The sequence below is a fragment of the Mustela erminea genome, chromosome 17 (assembly GCF_009829155.1).
Source record: "Mustela erminea isolate mMusErm1 chromosome 17, mMusErm1.Pri, whole genome shotgun sequence".
Classification (NCBI taxonomy): domain Eukaryota; kingdom Metazoa; phylum Chordata; class Mammalia; order Carnivora; family Mustelidae; genus Mustela; species Mustela erminea.
In genome coordinates, this window is record NC_045630.1 from 5,016,692 (window position 1) to 5,033,146 (window position 16,455).

The following is a 16,455-nucleotide window of genomic DNA, read 5'->3' on the forward strand; positions in this document are numbered from 1 at the left end:
TCAAATCAGAAACCAAGCTCCAGGCACCGCTCCATTTTCCCTTCAGAGAGATAAGGGAAAGAGGAGAATGAAGCCCGCCGTGGGCACAGCTCACTTCTATCCGAATAGAATTCTGTGTTCTTCTCATCCGCGCAGCCCTACGCTGCCCATACTAGTGAGAGACGCCACAATTCAGTCCTCATAGATATATCTGACCTCGTGTTTTTCCTTTTGGTATTTGGATCTCAAAGTCAATGTCTATATTGCTTAAAATAACAAGAATAATAATGACGTGGTCACGTAAAGATCTGGGTCTCCATAACCAGACAGCACAGCTCTGGTTCAGATAAGGATGAAGACACAACCTCTTCCCAGGAAGCAAAGCCCAGACCCTCAGGGATCCTGACACGCCTCACGGGTGATGGGTTCCTTTGCTCCGTGGAGTCGTCCGAGCGCAAAGGATGCAGGTGCCCTCCAGGGTGCATTTTGTTTTCTTCATAAATTCCCCAGGTCAAGTCACAAGGGACTCACTGGGTCAGGTTTCAGAGCCCAGGATGGGCCACCAGGTGAGCAGCACCCCCCGCCCCACCCCTGCCAGGGAAAGGTGACACTGGGAGCACAAGCCTCCCCCGCAGCTCCTACGGAACCTACCCTCCTTCTCCATTTCTCCCCCTCGCAAAGGGCACCGCACCCGGTTACAGCTGTGCTTTACTTTAAAAAATAATTTCTAGTTTTTTAAAGATTTTATTTATTTATTTGACAGAGAGAGACACAGTGAGAGGGAACACAAGCAGGGGGGGCAGGAGAGGGAGAAGCAGGCTTCCTGCTGAGCAGGGAGCCTGATGTGAGGCTCGATCCCAGGACTCTGGGATCATGACCTGAGCCGAAGGCAGATACTTAAGGACTGAGCCACCCAGGTGCCTCTAAAAAATAATTTCTGATATTAGAAAGTGGTTCACAGAAGAGGAAAACATGAACCCCCACAAGGGATCCTTTGATGATTTCAGAAGCCTGTTTTCCCATTGTTTAATTAAATCAGGAAATAACACACAGATCACCCCTCCCACTAGCAGGTCTGCTTGACCTCCATGATGGAAAGGAGAGCGGGAAACACAAGAGGAACAGAGGTTCGGATGCCCCGTCCTTTCCACCATCTAACTTCTGAAACTTCACCCACACTCAGAGAAAGAAGCCTGAACCAGCGTCTCCGCCTGGCAACGCGGGGAATTCTGAACCGGAGGGATGGAGAGACAGGGACAGACGGAGAGCTCATGTGTGTTGCTGAGGCTGGTGGCACAGAAGAAGGTGCCCGGCCTGCTGTCCACCCGGGCCTTCCCTGTCCTCAGCCAGGAACCTGCTCACAGCTCTGACCTGTCATAACTGTCACACAGGGGACCCATGGCCACCCCTGGAGCCAGCCCTGCCCACACCCTCCTGCAGAATGCACTCCGCTCTCCTCCGGGAACCCTGAGCTCCTGGAACTGCTCTGTCTGTCGAAAGCTCCAGATCTGCCCCCCTCCCCCTTCCAAAATGACGGTGGCCCAGGGCTTTCATGAGAAAGGCAAGGAGGCTGCCTCCTGAATGGTCACCACCTACTTTCAGCTTCTGTCATGTTTCTCTGCACTCACTGCTCTCCCCGGGCAAGCTGTCAGTCAAGTACCAACGGAGCATGAACGGGCTCTGAGATCCGAGTCTTTCTTGCAGTTTTCCGAGGCCTCCTCATGCAGTAAGGGCCCAGCGTACCCTACCACAGTGTGTTTGAACCAAAAAAATTAAAAAATAAAAAAATAAATTTTGGAAAACTGTGTGGTTCAAATCCAGGCCAAGTTTTGATCTGCAACTTTAGATCTACCCCCAGCAATTTGCTTCACAGGGAAGGACGCAGAGGCCCAGAGACGCTCAGTGACTTTGTCCAGGCCACACAGCGGGTAGGCAGCAGGGAAGGGCACCAGCGCCCAGGGTTCTGTCTCTGTGTTTATCCTGGCTCAGGATCCGGGGCTCTGCCCTCTCACCGGCCTCCAGAAGATATGGAAGTCTAGGGAAATGGCAAATGTCCTCACACAGGCAATGTGAGCTCCTATTGGCCTTGGGACTGACTTCACCAACCCAGACAGGAATTGGATAAACATTTGACAAAAGTTCGACGAAAAAAGGAGACTAAAACAATCGTTAAGTGAGAAAAAAGGCAAAATTTCAGACCCACACCCGCCCCAAACCCTCAAACCTCCAGAGCTTCCTGCCTGTGAACCGAAAGGGGGAGTGTGAGCTGCTTGGCCCCGCTGGCAGGTGTGCGCCTCTCAAAGCCCCATAGTCCTCCACTTCCTGAGGAGGCAGCGGCAGAACAAAGCCAGCGGGCTCCCCTGCTCTCGCGCCCCGGCCATGGCCGCCACAGCCTCGGCGTCCGGGCACCGTCCTGCGGGGAAGGACAAGATGGCGTGGAAGGCGCTGGTTTCCCTGGTCTTGCTGCAGGCACAGCTCCCGGTTACAGGTAAGGCCGACGGAGCGATGGCAAGGAGCGTCTAGAAACTGTGTGTTGGGGGGACGTAGCGGAGGGCGAGTGAGGAGCTGGAGCGTCTGAGTCCTGTTCTCCTCACGTAAGGGGCGGCCGAGCCGGGAGGATCCGGCGGGACCGGCATCGGCTCCTCGCGGCCCAGCTGGGCGTCGGCTCAGGGCCAGCGGCTTGAACACACCTGCCCCAGACACAGGTATTTCCAGTAATAAAAGGAGAGAGGAAAGCCCACGGCGGGAGGGACGGGGAGGAAGGGGCAGGGGAAGGCAGGCGACTGAGGCAGGCCCAGGGCGCCGCAAAGGAGAGCGAGGATCTCGGCAGGCCCGGCACCTCCTCGCTGGCTCCGTCCCTCAGCCCCTTCCCTTCCTCCCTTTCCAACAGAAGCTCCTCTCGGTGGTCAGCCGGGGTCAGAGCACTGGACGGGCAGGGACTAAGCAGCGGGGTCAGCGGAGGTCGGAAGGGGTCTTCCTCGGGGCGCGTGTCCCCACGCAGCTCTGTCATGGCTGCCCCCACGTCCGCGGCCAAGGGCGGCCCCGTGACACACCCATCGCGGGCTTCGTGACTCACCCACCGCCCCTCACTGCGAGCCGCTCTCCGTCCGTCCGAGGCCAGAAAGCTAGAGATGCTGACAGAATGCAGGGACAGATGAGAGGATGTGACCTGTTCAGTCGCCACTGGGACTTCCAGCCAACCCTCGCCTTGTTTTAGCCCATGGGAGCCTGGCTTTTCTAGAACCCTTTCACTCCCAGCGTGTGCCCTAGGCCAGGTAACGCGCAGAACATGTGAAAAGAATGAACAAAACAGACTGTCTCGAGGGGTTGGGCCACGGCACTTTTAGAAGAAACGGGACCACCTGCATTTGAATCTGGAGAAACGGGAAGGGTTGTCACCACCAACGACCTTCCTCCGCCTCGCGGGAGAGCGTTTAGCCACCACGGTGGGAGGGCTGGAGAGGCCGCTGGCGCCTCTGCTCCTGACAGGGGACGTGGCACGGCCTCAGCTTGGTGCCTCAGGGGTTCTGAGGACTAAGCAATCGTGGGGATTTCTGTACGATCGCAGCTTGCTTCTCAGAAAAGCCTTTGTCGGGTATGAGTCACATGGCGCTCTGGGGTGAGGGCTCTCAGCAAGCCTGAGGCAGCCCATCCTGTGTGCAGGGGACAAGACGACCACGACAGCCTGTGAGCTCAGCGAGTTCCCGGGAAGAGTGGACGGCAACAGCCTCAGACCCTGGGCTTCAGGCCACGGAGATATTTCTGCCAAGAAGGGTTTCCTCACCGGTCCGTTTGTGTTGGCCTTGGGGCCAAGGGCGCAGTCAAGTAGGGTTAGAGGAGAAAAAGAAAAGCTTCTTGGGTGGTGGTGGCTGCCAAGAGTAACAAACAAAACCCCACCCAGCAGACTGGCTGGGGACTGTGCCCATCTCCACAAATGGCGCCCAGGAGGGGAACGTTAGATCGACTGGATTGTTCATCTCTCCATGCCCCTTGCTTTGCTGGGGCGGAGATGGACATTTCAGCGACTCCTAGAGAAGGCTCCTAGATGAACGTTCTTCCAAGTGTCTCGCCCAGATGCGGTGGGGTGAGGGGAGATTTGGGTCTTCAACCGCGAGGGCTGCAAATGGCACCGTGTTGCCTTTGCGACTTCATTTGGCGGAAAGGCTGCTGACAGAATCTGAGTTGAGGTCTTCTCTCTGTTCTTGCTCAATTAAGTCACCCATCCCCAAACCACCCTGCTTTTTAAAAATCCACTTTTTACTAAGATTTTTCCACTTGCCCTTTATGGAAATGTCCAGATCACGAGGAGCAAAGCAAATAATGACCTAGTCTGTCTACATGAGGAGGTGTCCCTGGGTGAGAGTCTGCCAGGACGGTCCCCGGGGTCTGCGGCTGGAAGAGACAAAGGTGGTGTGCTTAACGGCACAGGCCTAATTTGCCTGCAGTGCCGCCAGCTACTCAGTTCCTATAACTCCCTACCCCACAGTGGCCCAGAGCATACTCCATGGTCTATGTGGCCATTGTCTTGTGAAGCAAGGACATGCAGCTGTGACACAAAATCTTGGGGACTGCAGACTCCCATACTCCACTTCTAGGGAGGCAGCTGGATGTGGTAGCAAAAGTAGGTCAATCACAGATGGAATCCCAGTGCCGCCGCTTTCCTAGCTGTGCAACCTTAAGCAAGTTGCTTGACTTCTCTGGGTCTTAGTTTTTCCCCTCTAAAGTAAGGATGACTGTCCTTGTGAAGTTGTAAAGATGGGAAATGAATGTAATGTGCTTGATCCATAGCAGACAGCCAAAACATGGAAATGGTATTAATTATTACCATTATTACATCATGGTTTGTTTTCTTGTTCTCAATATCTAGCAACAGGAAATGGAAACCCATGGTTAGAATTCTTAAATTGCTCTCAACTGTTTTGTAAACAGCACTGGGCATTCTCTCCATCTGTCGAAATCCAACTCATCCCTCCTTCGAGTTCTGAGCATACCCATCTAGCACAGGAACATCGTGGGGCTCTAGCTGAGCGGTGGGCCCAATCATGAACAAGCATCCAAGCTTTGACAGGTCACAGGACGAGCATTAGAACCGCCATATTTATTTTCTAAGACAATTTGTTCTGTTGGGGGTGTAAGTAAGAACGTGCTCCAAAATATGCAATATAAATGGGGGGCGGAATGCGAGACAAAATCCTCCAGGTTGTCGCTGGTCACGATGGCCACCCGGGTTTGAGGCTGGAAGCTTAGTGTGCTTGCCCAGGGACGGGATAGTTAAATGCAAACTTCTCGAATGCCAGATCGTTGCTAAAGTGCTGGGATCTGGGTATGAGGGGAGCTTCTGAGTGATGCAGGACAAGGTTTGCCTCGGTGGTATTTTCACCAACATCCAACCACCTGGCTCTTCTCATCCAGATGCGCTACTTCCGTTTTCTCCCTGGGCATTCCCCACACTTGCTGGCTCACAGACCACAGCCACAGCTGTGTGAAAGGGGCCCCCGTCCTGGGAAGCTCTTGCTTCAGAACGACCCCCACTGTATGTGTTTAAAATTCTCTTTCTGTTTGCCTTTGTCTTTAAAAAATTAGACTTAACTTTTACTGGATGTTGGTTTTTACTTTCCGGAGTCCCCAGGCATCATGTCTTGTGTTTTATTTAGAAGGGTTAAGGCACTGACTCGGGAAATGTTTTGCATTAGAGAGGTCCAAACGCGGGCTTCGGGAATCTTTCTTCTCCTGAGCCGTGTGTACCGATGCCAGCTAATGGATTAAATAAACAGCAGGGATCATTCGACACAGACTTCTTCTCTGCTTGGGCCAACGTTAGCTCTTATTCACGCTGAGCTGATGGTAGATTTAATCAATTTGAGCAAACATTCAGTCAGTTTGGTTAAAAAAATAATCACACCAGTCACTTGACACTTTAGTTGAAATGAATTGTTTAGTCACTGCTTTATTTAGCCATTCCTCCCGGCCTGAAAAACCAGTGTGTTCCCTGAGGGAAGGGAGTCCTCAGCCTTGCTCAGCGAGGTGTCCAGAGCTTAGCACCCTGCCGGGAGCCGAATATTCGTTGAATGAATTCAAAAGTGAATGAATGAAAGGAATCTAGATGTTTCCATTAAATTAAATTAACTTTAATGGTTTATTGGCTGGGGAATATACTGGAGTGGCATTATTTGGACGTTTCTTCTAGAGAGCTTAGCATTTAAATCTAAACCGAACAAACAAAAAATTAAGGTCGTGGAGGAGACAGGGCAGTGAACAAAATGATTCAAAATGCGTTGCAAGGATGGTTTAAGATAAAACCTGCTGTTATTAAAATTTTTTTATATAAAATTTCCAATATATGTTTTGGACCTACAAACAAGATAATTTCATATGATTCAAATAATATTTTATCTCAAAAAATAAATCGATAAGCAAAGAAAAACATTAATTTTTTCTGACTTGGTTTAAACCCTAGGGGAAATGCAGAAAACAAACAAGGCTATCAAATGTTGGGGAATGTTGACCAATAAACTTTAAGAAAACTAATTAAGGAGGGGTACCAGCAGAAAAATAATTTTGTGGATTATGGCAAAAATCACAGTATCCAATTGCCTCAAAATATGGAAAGAAGAAACAAGCAGGTTGCCTAACCAGTGTAGTGTGATTTGGTCTAGGTTACTAACTAAATGTTCCAAGTAGCTATCGCTGTTTCCCCCGCTTCTTAATTTGAAGTATTTTAATAAAAATATCATAAACCCATTTGTGGAAGTTACACATTGTTTAAATCCATAATCTTATAAGCTAGCCCAGTAACTTTTTGTTTTTACTTCTTTGTGTGCCGTTCCAATATTTCTTATAAGTGTATACATATCTTTATGTAGTTACCATCATAAAAGCATTTCCGTGCACTGTTTTCTGTTAGCAATCCATCATGAACACTTTTTTTTTGCTTATCCCACACGATTGTTTTTAATTACTATGTAAATTTCCATAGTAAAATATCCATTTTATGCATCGTATTTTCCTACTTCTTTATTGTTGGACACTTGGGCTGTTTCTAATTTTTGTTATTGTAGCTAATCCTGCAAGAAAATCTTTACTTTCATAGCTCTTAAAATTTCTTTAGAATTCCGTCCTTGGGCTACTTTCTCCAGGACTGACAAGGAAAAGAACTGGTTAACGTAAAAGAACGTTTCACAGGTTTCTCGAGGCTTCTGTTGAAAACAATCATGGAGCAAAGAGAATTTTTTCCCAACTCTGATCATCTGCAGTTCTTCTCTAGGTCTTCTCTATAGCTCTAACATCAGGAAGGAAAGAGAGGGCCGTGGAGGTAGAAAGATCTGGATTCAAGCGGTGGTTCCTTCTCAGCCTTTCACTGAGGGGAGCTGCCGGCCCTCAGAGCCCGTTCTTCCTCTGCAAGATGGCGGTGGTGATGTCTGCCTCCTGCGGGCATGGGGAGCAGAAATGTCACTCAGAACCGCACACAGAAGGTGCTCGAAAAGCAGTAGCCGATATCCTGGGGGCCTGAGTCTCCCAACTTGCCAAAGAGAAAGAAGGCCATTTTCCCAACGCAATAGCTGGAAACATTGGTAGTAATACTTTTCTTTTTCTTTGCTGCTAAATTGCTGTGCAAACTTGAGCAGAGAGCACTGTCTGGGCTTTGGCTTCTCGTCTGTGAGACAAGAAAGGAGAGAGTTGAACACTTCTTTTACCTACAAAATGAACTGCATGTATTCTTGAAATTACAAAGTTTTTTGGTTGCTTGTTTGTTTTTTTTTTTTTAAGATTTTATTTATTTATTTATCAGAGAGAGAGAGAAAGCGCAAGCAGGAGGAACAGCAGGCAGAGTAGGCAGAGGGAGAAGCAGGCTCCCTGCCAAGCAAGGAGCCTGATGTGGGGCTCAAACCCAGGACCCTAAAATCATGACCTGAGCTGAAGGCAGCCGCTTAACCAACTGAGCCACCCAGGTGCCCTGAAATTACAAAATTCTTAAGAACACTTACTGATCAGCCCCCCATCCTCCTGGTATTGGCTCACGGAATTAGGAAACTAAACTTCATGATTCCCTGCAGCTCCAAATGCTTTTTTTAAAATCTGGGCTTCCACCTTATCACATATTTTTAACTCTCCAGCGGGAGCCTCTGTTGTGAAAAATCCAAGGACGAAGTCCAGCATTTTCTGGCATGTCCCTTATGCTTGTGCATTGACTGCAGATTTATCGGGGCCCCCCAAGGACTTTGTTGGTAAGAACGGACTCAAAAAGAAAGCAGATTGCTGTCTAAAGCAGCCAAATTTGCAGAGGGGGAAACCTTAGGAGCGTCCACTGTCCCCTCTTCTTACTTGTTGTGATTTGTGCTACTCAGCAACCAATTTTCAGGCTCAAGGGGAAAAAAATAAATAGAAAACATTTGAACAGGACAGGCAGGATCCTTGCCCGCCCAGGCCAGACTGCCGGTCACTTAATGCAGTCAGATCCTTATATTCGCAAAGTGCCTTCCTCACTTGGTTCTCACCACATTCTACGGCAGGCGGCGGATAAAGGAGTAGGATTCTCTATTCACAAATAAACAAAATTATGCTTAGAAGTCTGACGACTTGCCTAAGAGCAGAACCAGGCCCCAAACACTGTCTCTCTGATCCCTTGTTCAGCGTATGTATTCTCAAATGTTCTGTGCAGCCCAGGTCCTTGCTCGTCAGTTTGCAATGGCATACGCCCAGGGATCGAGCTCTGAAGCAGACTTCTGAAGGTATTACCTTTAGTCAGTACTCACTCCTATTTCCCTCTCAATTTTTGAAGAAATAGTTATTTTGATGCTGAATATCCTCACGTAATATAAATTTTTCTGCTGAGTATGAAATGTTTGGTTGTTAATATGAAATTATGTTTTTTATCTGGAATGCTACTGTAATTCTGAACTCACATTTCCCACAAATCTGGGAAAAATCCATCTTATCTGTTTTTACTCTTTTTTTTTTTTTTAAGATTTTGTTTATTTATTTGACACAGAGAAAGACAGTGAGAGAGGGAACACAAGCAGGGGGACTGGGAGAGGCAGAAGCAGACTTCCCACTGAGCAGGGAGCCCAATGCGGTGCGTTGCTCAAACCCAGGACCCTGGGATCATGACCTGAGCTGAAGGCAGACCCTTAATGACTGAGCCACTCAGGTGCCCCATATCTGTTTTACTCTTAATAAATACATCTAGGGATGCCTGGGTGGCTCAGTTGGTTAAGCAGCTGCCTTCGGCTCAGGTCATGATCCCAGCGTCCTGGGATCGAGTCCCACATCGGGCTCCTTGCTCGGCAGGGAGCCTGCTTCTCTCTCTGCCTCTGCCTGCCATTCTGTCTGCCTGTGCTCGCTTGCCCTCTCTCTCTCTCTCTCTGACAAATAAATAAATAAAATATTATAAATAAATAAATAAATAAATAAATACATCTATCTGGGAGCTTGTCTTGGGAGGGATGCCCATCCGTGTGCAATCAAGCCGTTTCCATGTGCGCCCTGTCTCCACCACAGCCCTCCCTGTATGTGAAAATGAAATCGTAAAGCAAAATTTAAGTAAATGATATCGAGAGGTTTTGATTCTAAGTCACAGACTGTAACTGATCTGTTTGGTAAGAATGTAAGGCTTTGTATGTGTGAGGTTTTCTAAAGCAACAGTGCACCGTTACACACAGACTGAGCTGAGATTTGTGTTTTGTTGTTGTTGTTGTTAGGGGGTTTTTTGTTTTTACAAGACCCTCAAGGAGTGCGAGGATGGTCTCTGAATGACAAAGGTCTGTAATCAGTTTTCAATTACTTTTGCCAGATCGTCCCCTTGAGTCCACTTGCTTGATCTGAGCTCAGGGAGGGCAAACACTTTTGCTGTTGACTGGCACAAAACAAACCAAGATAAGAAATCCAAGGCAGGGCACAAAAGTGAAGCATTAAAGAACCAAATATGTGGCTATCTGTTGCCTTCCCAAAGTTGCCTGGGAGGAGGGCCGGGGAGAGGAGCACTCAGGAGATTCTGCAGAACATGTATAGGGCACTGGGCTAAGCGTGCGTTTCCTTGGCAAACCTCGGGGTCGGGGAGCACAGCCCAGAATGTAAGCTGCCACCACCATTTAGGAGACGACAAATTCCTCCTTCTCGCGATTACTGTAAATACTAGAGGCTCAGCTGTGTGCTTCTGTGTTTCCCCCGGTCCCCTCCCTGCAATACTGTACTGGTTCTAAGACATAATGTGAATGACGGCCCTGCATTAGAACTGCCCTTTCCTCCTGTGGGCTGAGCGGGACGATGGGACTTGGAGAGAAGAGGTGTTATAGGGGAAAGAACAGAAAAAACAACCTGGGGGTACAGGTGGGGGTGGTAGCCTGTTGCCACAGGAGGCAGCATGGCCAGAGCGACCTGCCCCAGGGAGAAGGCATCTGAGCCAAGGGAATCCACCATGGGGAAGCCTGTCCCCAAGCCCGGTCCTATAGGTGGTGGCTCAGGGTGGGTGCTGGCAAACATCCGTGCCTGTGTGTGTTTACCCAAGTGCTCTGGTGGGGGTGCGGGGGTCTGTGCCTGAGTGCTGTGCATGTGCTGGTGTGAGATGCTGTGCTGTACGTGTGTTCTGGTGTGTTCCAGTGTGTGTGTGTGTGTGTGTGTGTGTGTGCCCAGTGTTCCTACACTGCTCTGCCTAGCGCATGCATATGCTGATGGACAGGTCTCGCGTCTGCAGATACGTGTTTTTGTGCACAACAGTGAGTGGTTTTGTGTGTATGGCCTGTGTCTTTAAGAGGTGATAGGCGGCAGCAGGACAGCTCTGAAGAAGGAAGGACAAACATTGGTTGAACTCAGCTGGCGATCTGGGGAGGTGAACAGTAGGGCTGAGATGTCACATTCTAGGGACTCTGTGCAGAAGGGAGACAAGAAAACTTCTGTGCAAACTAGAAGGTCTAGGATCCTCGAGAGGTGGGGGTGGTCTCCCTAGAGATGCAGAATCTCTTGGCCCCCAACTCCCCCATCTCCCAAGTAAGCCTGCTGTCTTTCTTTCGTTTCCTTCATTCCACCTTTCTTCCAGAGAATGCTGACTCTACCTCACGGCCACCTGTAGAATCCTGTCTTCCTCCATACAGTCAAGCCCAGATACGTGTGGCTCGCCTGGGCCCACCGTTCACATTGTCATCTGCATTGAGGTGACAAAAGAAGGTGGAAAAGTTGTTGTTCTTAGAACTCAGAATTAAAAACCCAGCACGACTAGTTCCCTATGGTGAGCCTTTCTCATAGTGGAAGCCCAGCACACAAGTAGTTTCAGGAACACTTACCCATCAGCAGAAAATGTTGCGAGCTCCCCAAATTCTCACTAACTCTTTCCACGGCGGCCGTCTTATGAGTTCTGATGAAAATAGTCAAAATGCATGCGATGCTTGTTTCTGCCCTGAGAATAGAACGGCGAGCAACCCAATAAGGTGGTTTCTGATGACCTACTTTGGCCATCAAGGGTTGGTATTGCCAGACTGATAGTTATTGCTAATATCCACTCATTCAAACCGTCTGGTCAGCTACTGGCTGTATCGGTGAGTGAATATTAACCGAGCACCTCTCATGCACCCCGAGTCAAAAAGTCCTACAGATGGTTGGCCAAGTGCCCTGCTGACCAGGCCAGTATCTTGGAGAAGGATGTTGAGTGATTGGGAGCCTATAAGGAAAAGAAAGCTTCCCTGGTCCCATAGGTCACGTTCTCAGGTTTTATGAAAAAGTCTTAATCTGCTGACAGACTTGCTTCTTTATGGTCTGGCCTAATTTTCATCGTTCTGTGAGCCTGTGCTAATTTCCATGCTGAGTTCAGTAGCAAAGGGAGTGTATATCTGGAGATGCCACCCAGGACTGTTTTGAGTTAGGCCAGAGAGCTTCAGAAATTCCCCCTTGGATTTCCTCCGATTAGAGGGAAATCTTTGTCTTTTCTCTCACGTAACTATCAATGCTTCAAAGCTCAGACCTACATAAAATACACAAATGCTTTCTGGACAAAATGAATCTTGTCCGTTTTCTTTGGATTTTAGTGGGAACAATAAAGATTGAGCTACAAAAGGTTGGCAAAGAGGATTATTCTTTTTCTTTCTATTAAGTGGAGAGGCTTCAAAAGAACAGCTCAGAAAGTCAGATAATTGTATCCGCTGCAGCTCGCCCGTCCATCTCCCTGCTGACCTGGTCTGTGAAATCCCCTTCAAAAACTTGGCCAGCTCTCACCTGCCCATTGCAAATGCTGTATTGTTAAATGTCCCCATACATAATTCCACAAGGGAAGCTGCCATAAAGCAAATTCCTTCCGCTTCGACAGAGCACCTCGTCAAGGATGGCTCTTTGGGGTGAGGGGAGGAGCGCCTCCAATTTTCAAAGCTTTGCGATCTCATCTTGGAAAGGGAGCTACTTGAAAACGAGAAATGGGTTGTGAATAAAGTTATAATCACAAACTTCTACAATCTAAAGGGGACCAGCAGGGAGGATGTGGAAGGGAAGATTTAGAGAACAGTTTTTTTTTTTTTTTTTTTTTAATTTTTTATCTTCATGGCTATTTCTTGATTTCATTGGTTTGGGAAAAACACATCCGTTAGCTTCTAGCTGTGGCTGCAAACACAATGTCTCAGACCTGAAGCTGATCTAATCCCTGGTTTGTTTTCAGACCGTAGCTTCCTCAGAAAATTCCTGTCAGCCATTTTGAAGAACACAAAATGGCTCCTTTGTGCCAAAGGATGAAGAGAGGATTTGGCTATTTAGACATTTTTAATTTGGGGGTTGAACATTTTTTGGCAGCATTCAAGCCGAGTGATTTCTATTTAAAAAGAAGAAGAAGAAGAAAAAGAAATCTAACTTCCAAATTGGCTAATCATCTCAAAGTCAGTACAGAGTGATCACCCAAGGGAGGACCTAGGTCCTCTCTAGGGCATCTCCTTGGTCTTGGATGCTTCTATGGCAAGGTTCCTTCAAACCCCTGGTCTTTCCCCAACGAGTCTGACCTTGTGCCATCACCTATCTCTCCTACCACCTCCAATCCCTCTCTTGAAGGTTTAAAAAAATCAGAGGGAATGCACAAGTTACACGTAATGGGATTTTGAACTGTGCAAATTCAAAATAATGCAATACAAAAAATTAATGCTTCGATTTATGTGCACTATTAAAAATAATGTGCACTTATTATTTATTAATTACACTTATTCCCATGAGAAATCAATTTTGCAAAGTCGCCAAGAATACAGCTCTCACTTTGTGGAACTACTGTCTTATCAGAAGGGGCTCGTGGTCACATCATGATTAGGTTGGGGTGGGAGTCGGGCTGCTGCCACTGAATTTTACCTGCAGTGACAGGAAGAGGACGTTGAGCCTCTCTGAGAAGATTGTCTATGATCAAAGTGGGGTGGACTGATGTGGTCAAATCACAGGATATCTGAGCTGGGGAGCATAGATATCTTCAAGTTCCACTTCCAGATTTTACCAGGGAGGAAATGCTTGCCCAAGAAACCAGTAAACCAGCTGAATATCACATAGCAAGCAAGCGGCAGAGCCAGTCCTTGAACCAAAGACTTCTGGATTCTTGCTCTGGCTCTCATGCCTCTGGGCCAGCAGGTTGCCGGGCAGGTTGCCTAGCTGTAAATAAATGGTGCTTCCTGAGCTGGTCACTTGGGTCTTAGGTGCCTGGGAATAGGCACAGCATGTTGGAATAACAACCACAGAGAGCTCAGGAGGCTGGATGCTATTAGCTCAGCCTGCCCGTGAAGGCCCCGATGGTGGCAAACAGGTCACCTCCATGAGCTGAAAATATACTTGGGAGAGTGTTGTTGAATTGTTTAGTAACGTGAAGATTTATTTTCTATTTTTTCATTTGTTTTTATTACTTTTATTTTTTTTAAGATTGTGTTTATTTATTTGAGAAACAGAGAGAGCACGTGTGGGGGTGATGGGGAGGGGAGGGGGAAGCAGCCTCCCCGCTGAGCAGGGAGCCCAACACGCGGCTTGATCCCAGGACCCCAGGATCATGACCTGAGCCGAAGGCAGACGTTTAACTGATGAGGCCACCCAGGCACCTCAGGATTTATTTTCTAATTTAGCTATTTTTACTTGCTGAATTTTCACTTATTGAATTTTCATAGACTCCATGCTTAATCTTCTTAAAGAGAGACATGCCCAGATTCTCCTTTTGGTTGTTCACCTCCCTAGCGTGCGCAGGACTGAGTCCTAGGACTGAGAAGGATTTCCCTTCCAGGGTTTTCTGTGATGTCTTTTCCCCTGGAATCCCCACCCTCCTGCCTTGTACCCCCTTCAGGAGGGAAAGGTAAATGCCTTCGTCTGGATGGCCAGTGGCTTCTTCTCTGCTGACATTGTCCAGGACCGTGGTGACCACAAAGACAGTGACCCACTGATGGAAGATTCCCGCCGCCAAACCCACCACTCATAGTTGTGGGACATCTGTTAGGAGCATCTAGTTGGGGAGAGAAGGTTAAAGCAAGTGAAAGAAATTCAAGTCATTTTCCTATTAGTGAAGAGAGTGTATTTTAACAATATATTTCATCGTCAGAAACATCAGTGATAGAAAATTCAGAGCACAGCCCTGCCTCGGTTCATCCTGGATGTATCTGGGCCTTGAATGTCTGATCCCCGTGAGGGAACTCCCGGCTGCTGCACTTGGAGAAATCGCACACTAACTCTCACATTCCAGGGGCTGCTGGATGGGTCGGACTGGTTTAGTAAAGTGACACAAGCGGCAGGGACAGCTAACCCTCCTGGAGAGGAACTCACTTCGTGTGTCGTTCACATGTATTAGGTCATCTGATCTTGTGGCACTTTTACCACCGTCCTCATTTTGCAGGGGGGAACTGAGGCAGTGGCGTGCGGCTAGCACATACCAGAGCTGTGCTTTGACCCCAGGCAGCCTGCGACCTGCCACGAACCATGTCACTTCTGGGTGGGGGTAAAGCCCCGCATGTCTCATGAACTTCAGCGGGAGCGGGGTCGGGGGAGATGCTGGGGTTGGTTTGCCACATGGAGAATAGAGTTGAAAAGGACAGATCCGGTGGACAGAACACCATGTCCCCACCCAAGGAAACCAGCCAAAACCAGTGAGTGCTCCCAGTAGCCTCCCACTGCAATCCTGGGACCCTCACTCCGCACCCTCGGGGTGAGTCCTGGGGCAGAGAGACTGGGGGCGTCTCCCAAGTTCTTTCCATGATGGCTCAATTTACTTGTTTTGAACACTGATTGCCATTCACCATGACGGGCTCAGTTTTGGAGAGGAGAGTCATGTGAACATCCAAGAAAGGTACAGGGGTCTTTGCCATCCGCATCCTGAAATTAGCAAGGACCCTCCCAGCTTAAGACATAAACATTCATTTCCAAGCAAGGTGGCTTTCACGCCCCTGCTGAAATGGGTGCTACAGATGCAGATTACAGGGCTGCTGAGCCAGCGCTGTCCCCTCCCTACCTCCGGAAAATGGAATAAGTATGTCAGAAGGGAGGGTGCCTCCCATCTCGGGAGCACCGGGGTTGCCCTTTAGAAAAACATCGCCAGCACATTCTGCAATCTTGAAATGAGTCTGAACGGTAATTCGAGCACTGGGGCTTGGTCTGCATTTTAGACAGTCCTACCGGCTCCCCAGCCTCCTCGTCCCTGCCCCAGCTCTGACGTGTCAGCTCTGCGTCGCCGAGGTCTCAACGAGCAGGGGACTTGGCAGCAGCCGTGGCAGGCCCCTCCCGCCTTCTGCGTGGTCTCCTCGGCTGGGGAGGGGAGAACACACAGTTGCGTTTCCAGGTCACAGCTGCTGGGGGGCCTCGGCTGGGAGGCCGGATGGTCCTAGTTCTGTTCTGAGTCAAGAAATGCTTCAAAGCTCTTCTCCCTGGGAAGAATCCCTAGGTATTGGTCATTTCTCTCTGTAGCTTTCTTCAGTCGATGAGCATTTGAGAAACTGGGTGAAGGCCCAGCCTTGACTTACAAGGAGAGGGACATGAATGTGTTCCAGTTAAGAAAAAGTTTTCATTCTAGTGAGACCTGTTTGTTGACAACACAGGTGTACAGGTCGGGACTGGGGATGACCTCGATTTTCTCTGCTCTGTGTGTGTGTGTATGTGTGTGTGTGCACGCGCACGTGTGAGAGAAAGAGGGGGTCAGAGGTGAGAATTAGGAGTCGGAAGGTATAAGAAGATGTGGTAAAAGGATATTCATGAGGAAAATAATACACTCTCACGGTTCCTTTTCTCTTTTTGTTAGCAACCATTTCTCATTTCATTACAGTGTGTCGCAGGGTCTTCCTCCATGGGGGTGGGGCGGACGGTCTCTAGGACTCTTCTCCCCCGCCCCTTGGTGCTGCTTAGACCCACCCTTGCAGCCCACCCCAGCCCGCCGTCAAGCCGTCCTTCCTCAGCCTCTGAGGCACTCACTGTCTGTCCACTCCACGGGGGGGTGAGGAGCCTGGGTTCTGATGCCTCATTGCTGGTTTCAAACTCTGCCTTCAGTACTTTCTAGCAGTATGTCTT

At 48.8% G+C, this 16,455-nt stretch overlaps 1 protein-coding gene across 2 annotated transcripts in view; it reads left to right on the plus strand.

Moving 5' to 3' along the window:
- The first annotated feature begins 2,236 nt into the window (after positions 1-2,236).
- CD247 (CD247 molecule) overlaps positions 2,237-16,455 on the plus strand; it is a 68,428-nt gene continuing 54,209 nt past the window's right edge. The window contains exon 1 of one of the 2 annotated variants that reach the window (XM_032317611.1): positions 2,237-2,467. In XM_032317611.1, the coding sequence (XP_032173502.1) occupies positions 2,359-2,467 (109 nt within the window). In that variant the 5' untranslated portion in view covers positions 2,237-2,358. The remainder of the gene's footprint in view (positions 2,468-16,455) is intronic. The other variant, XM_032317609.1, reaches the window with a different exon arrangement.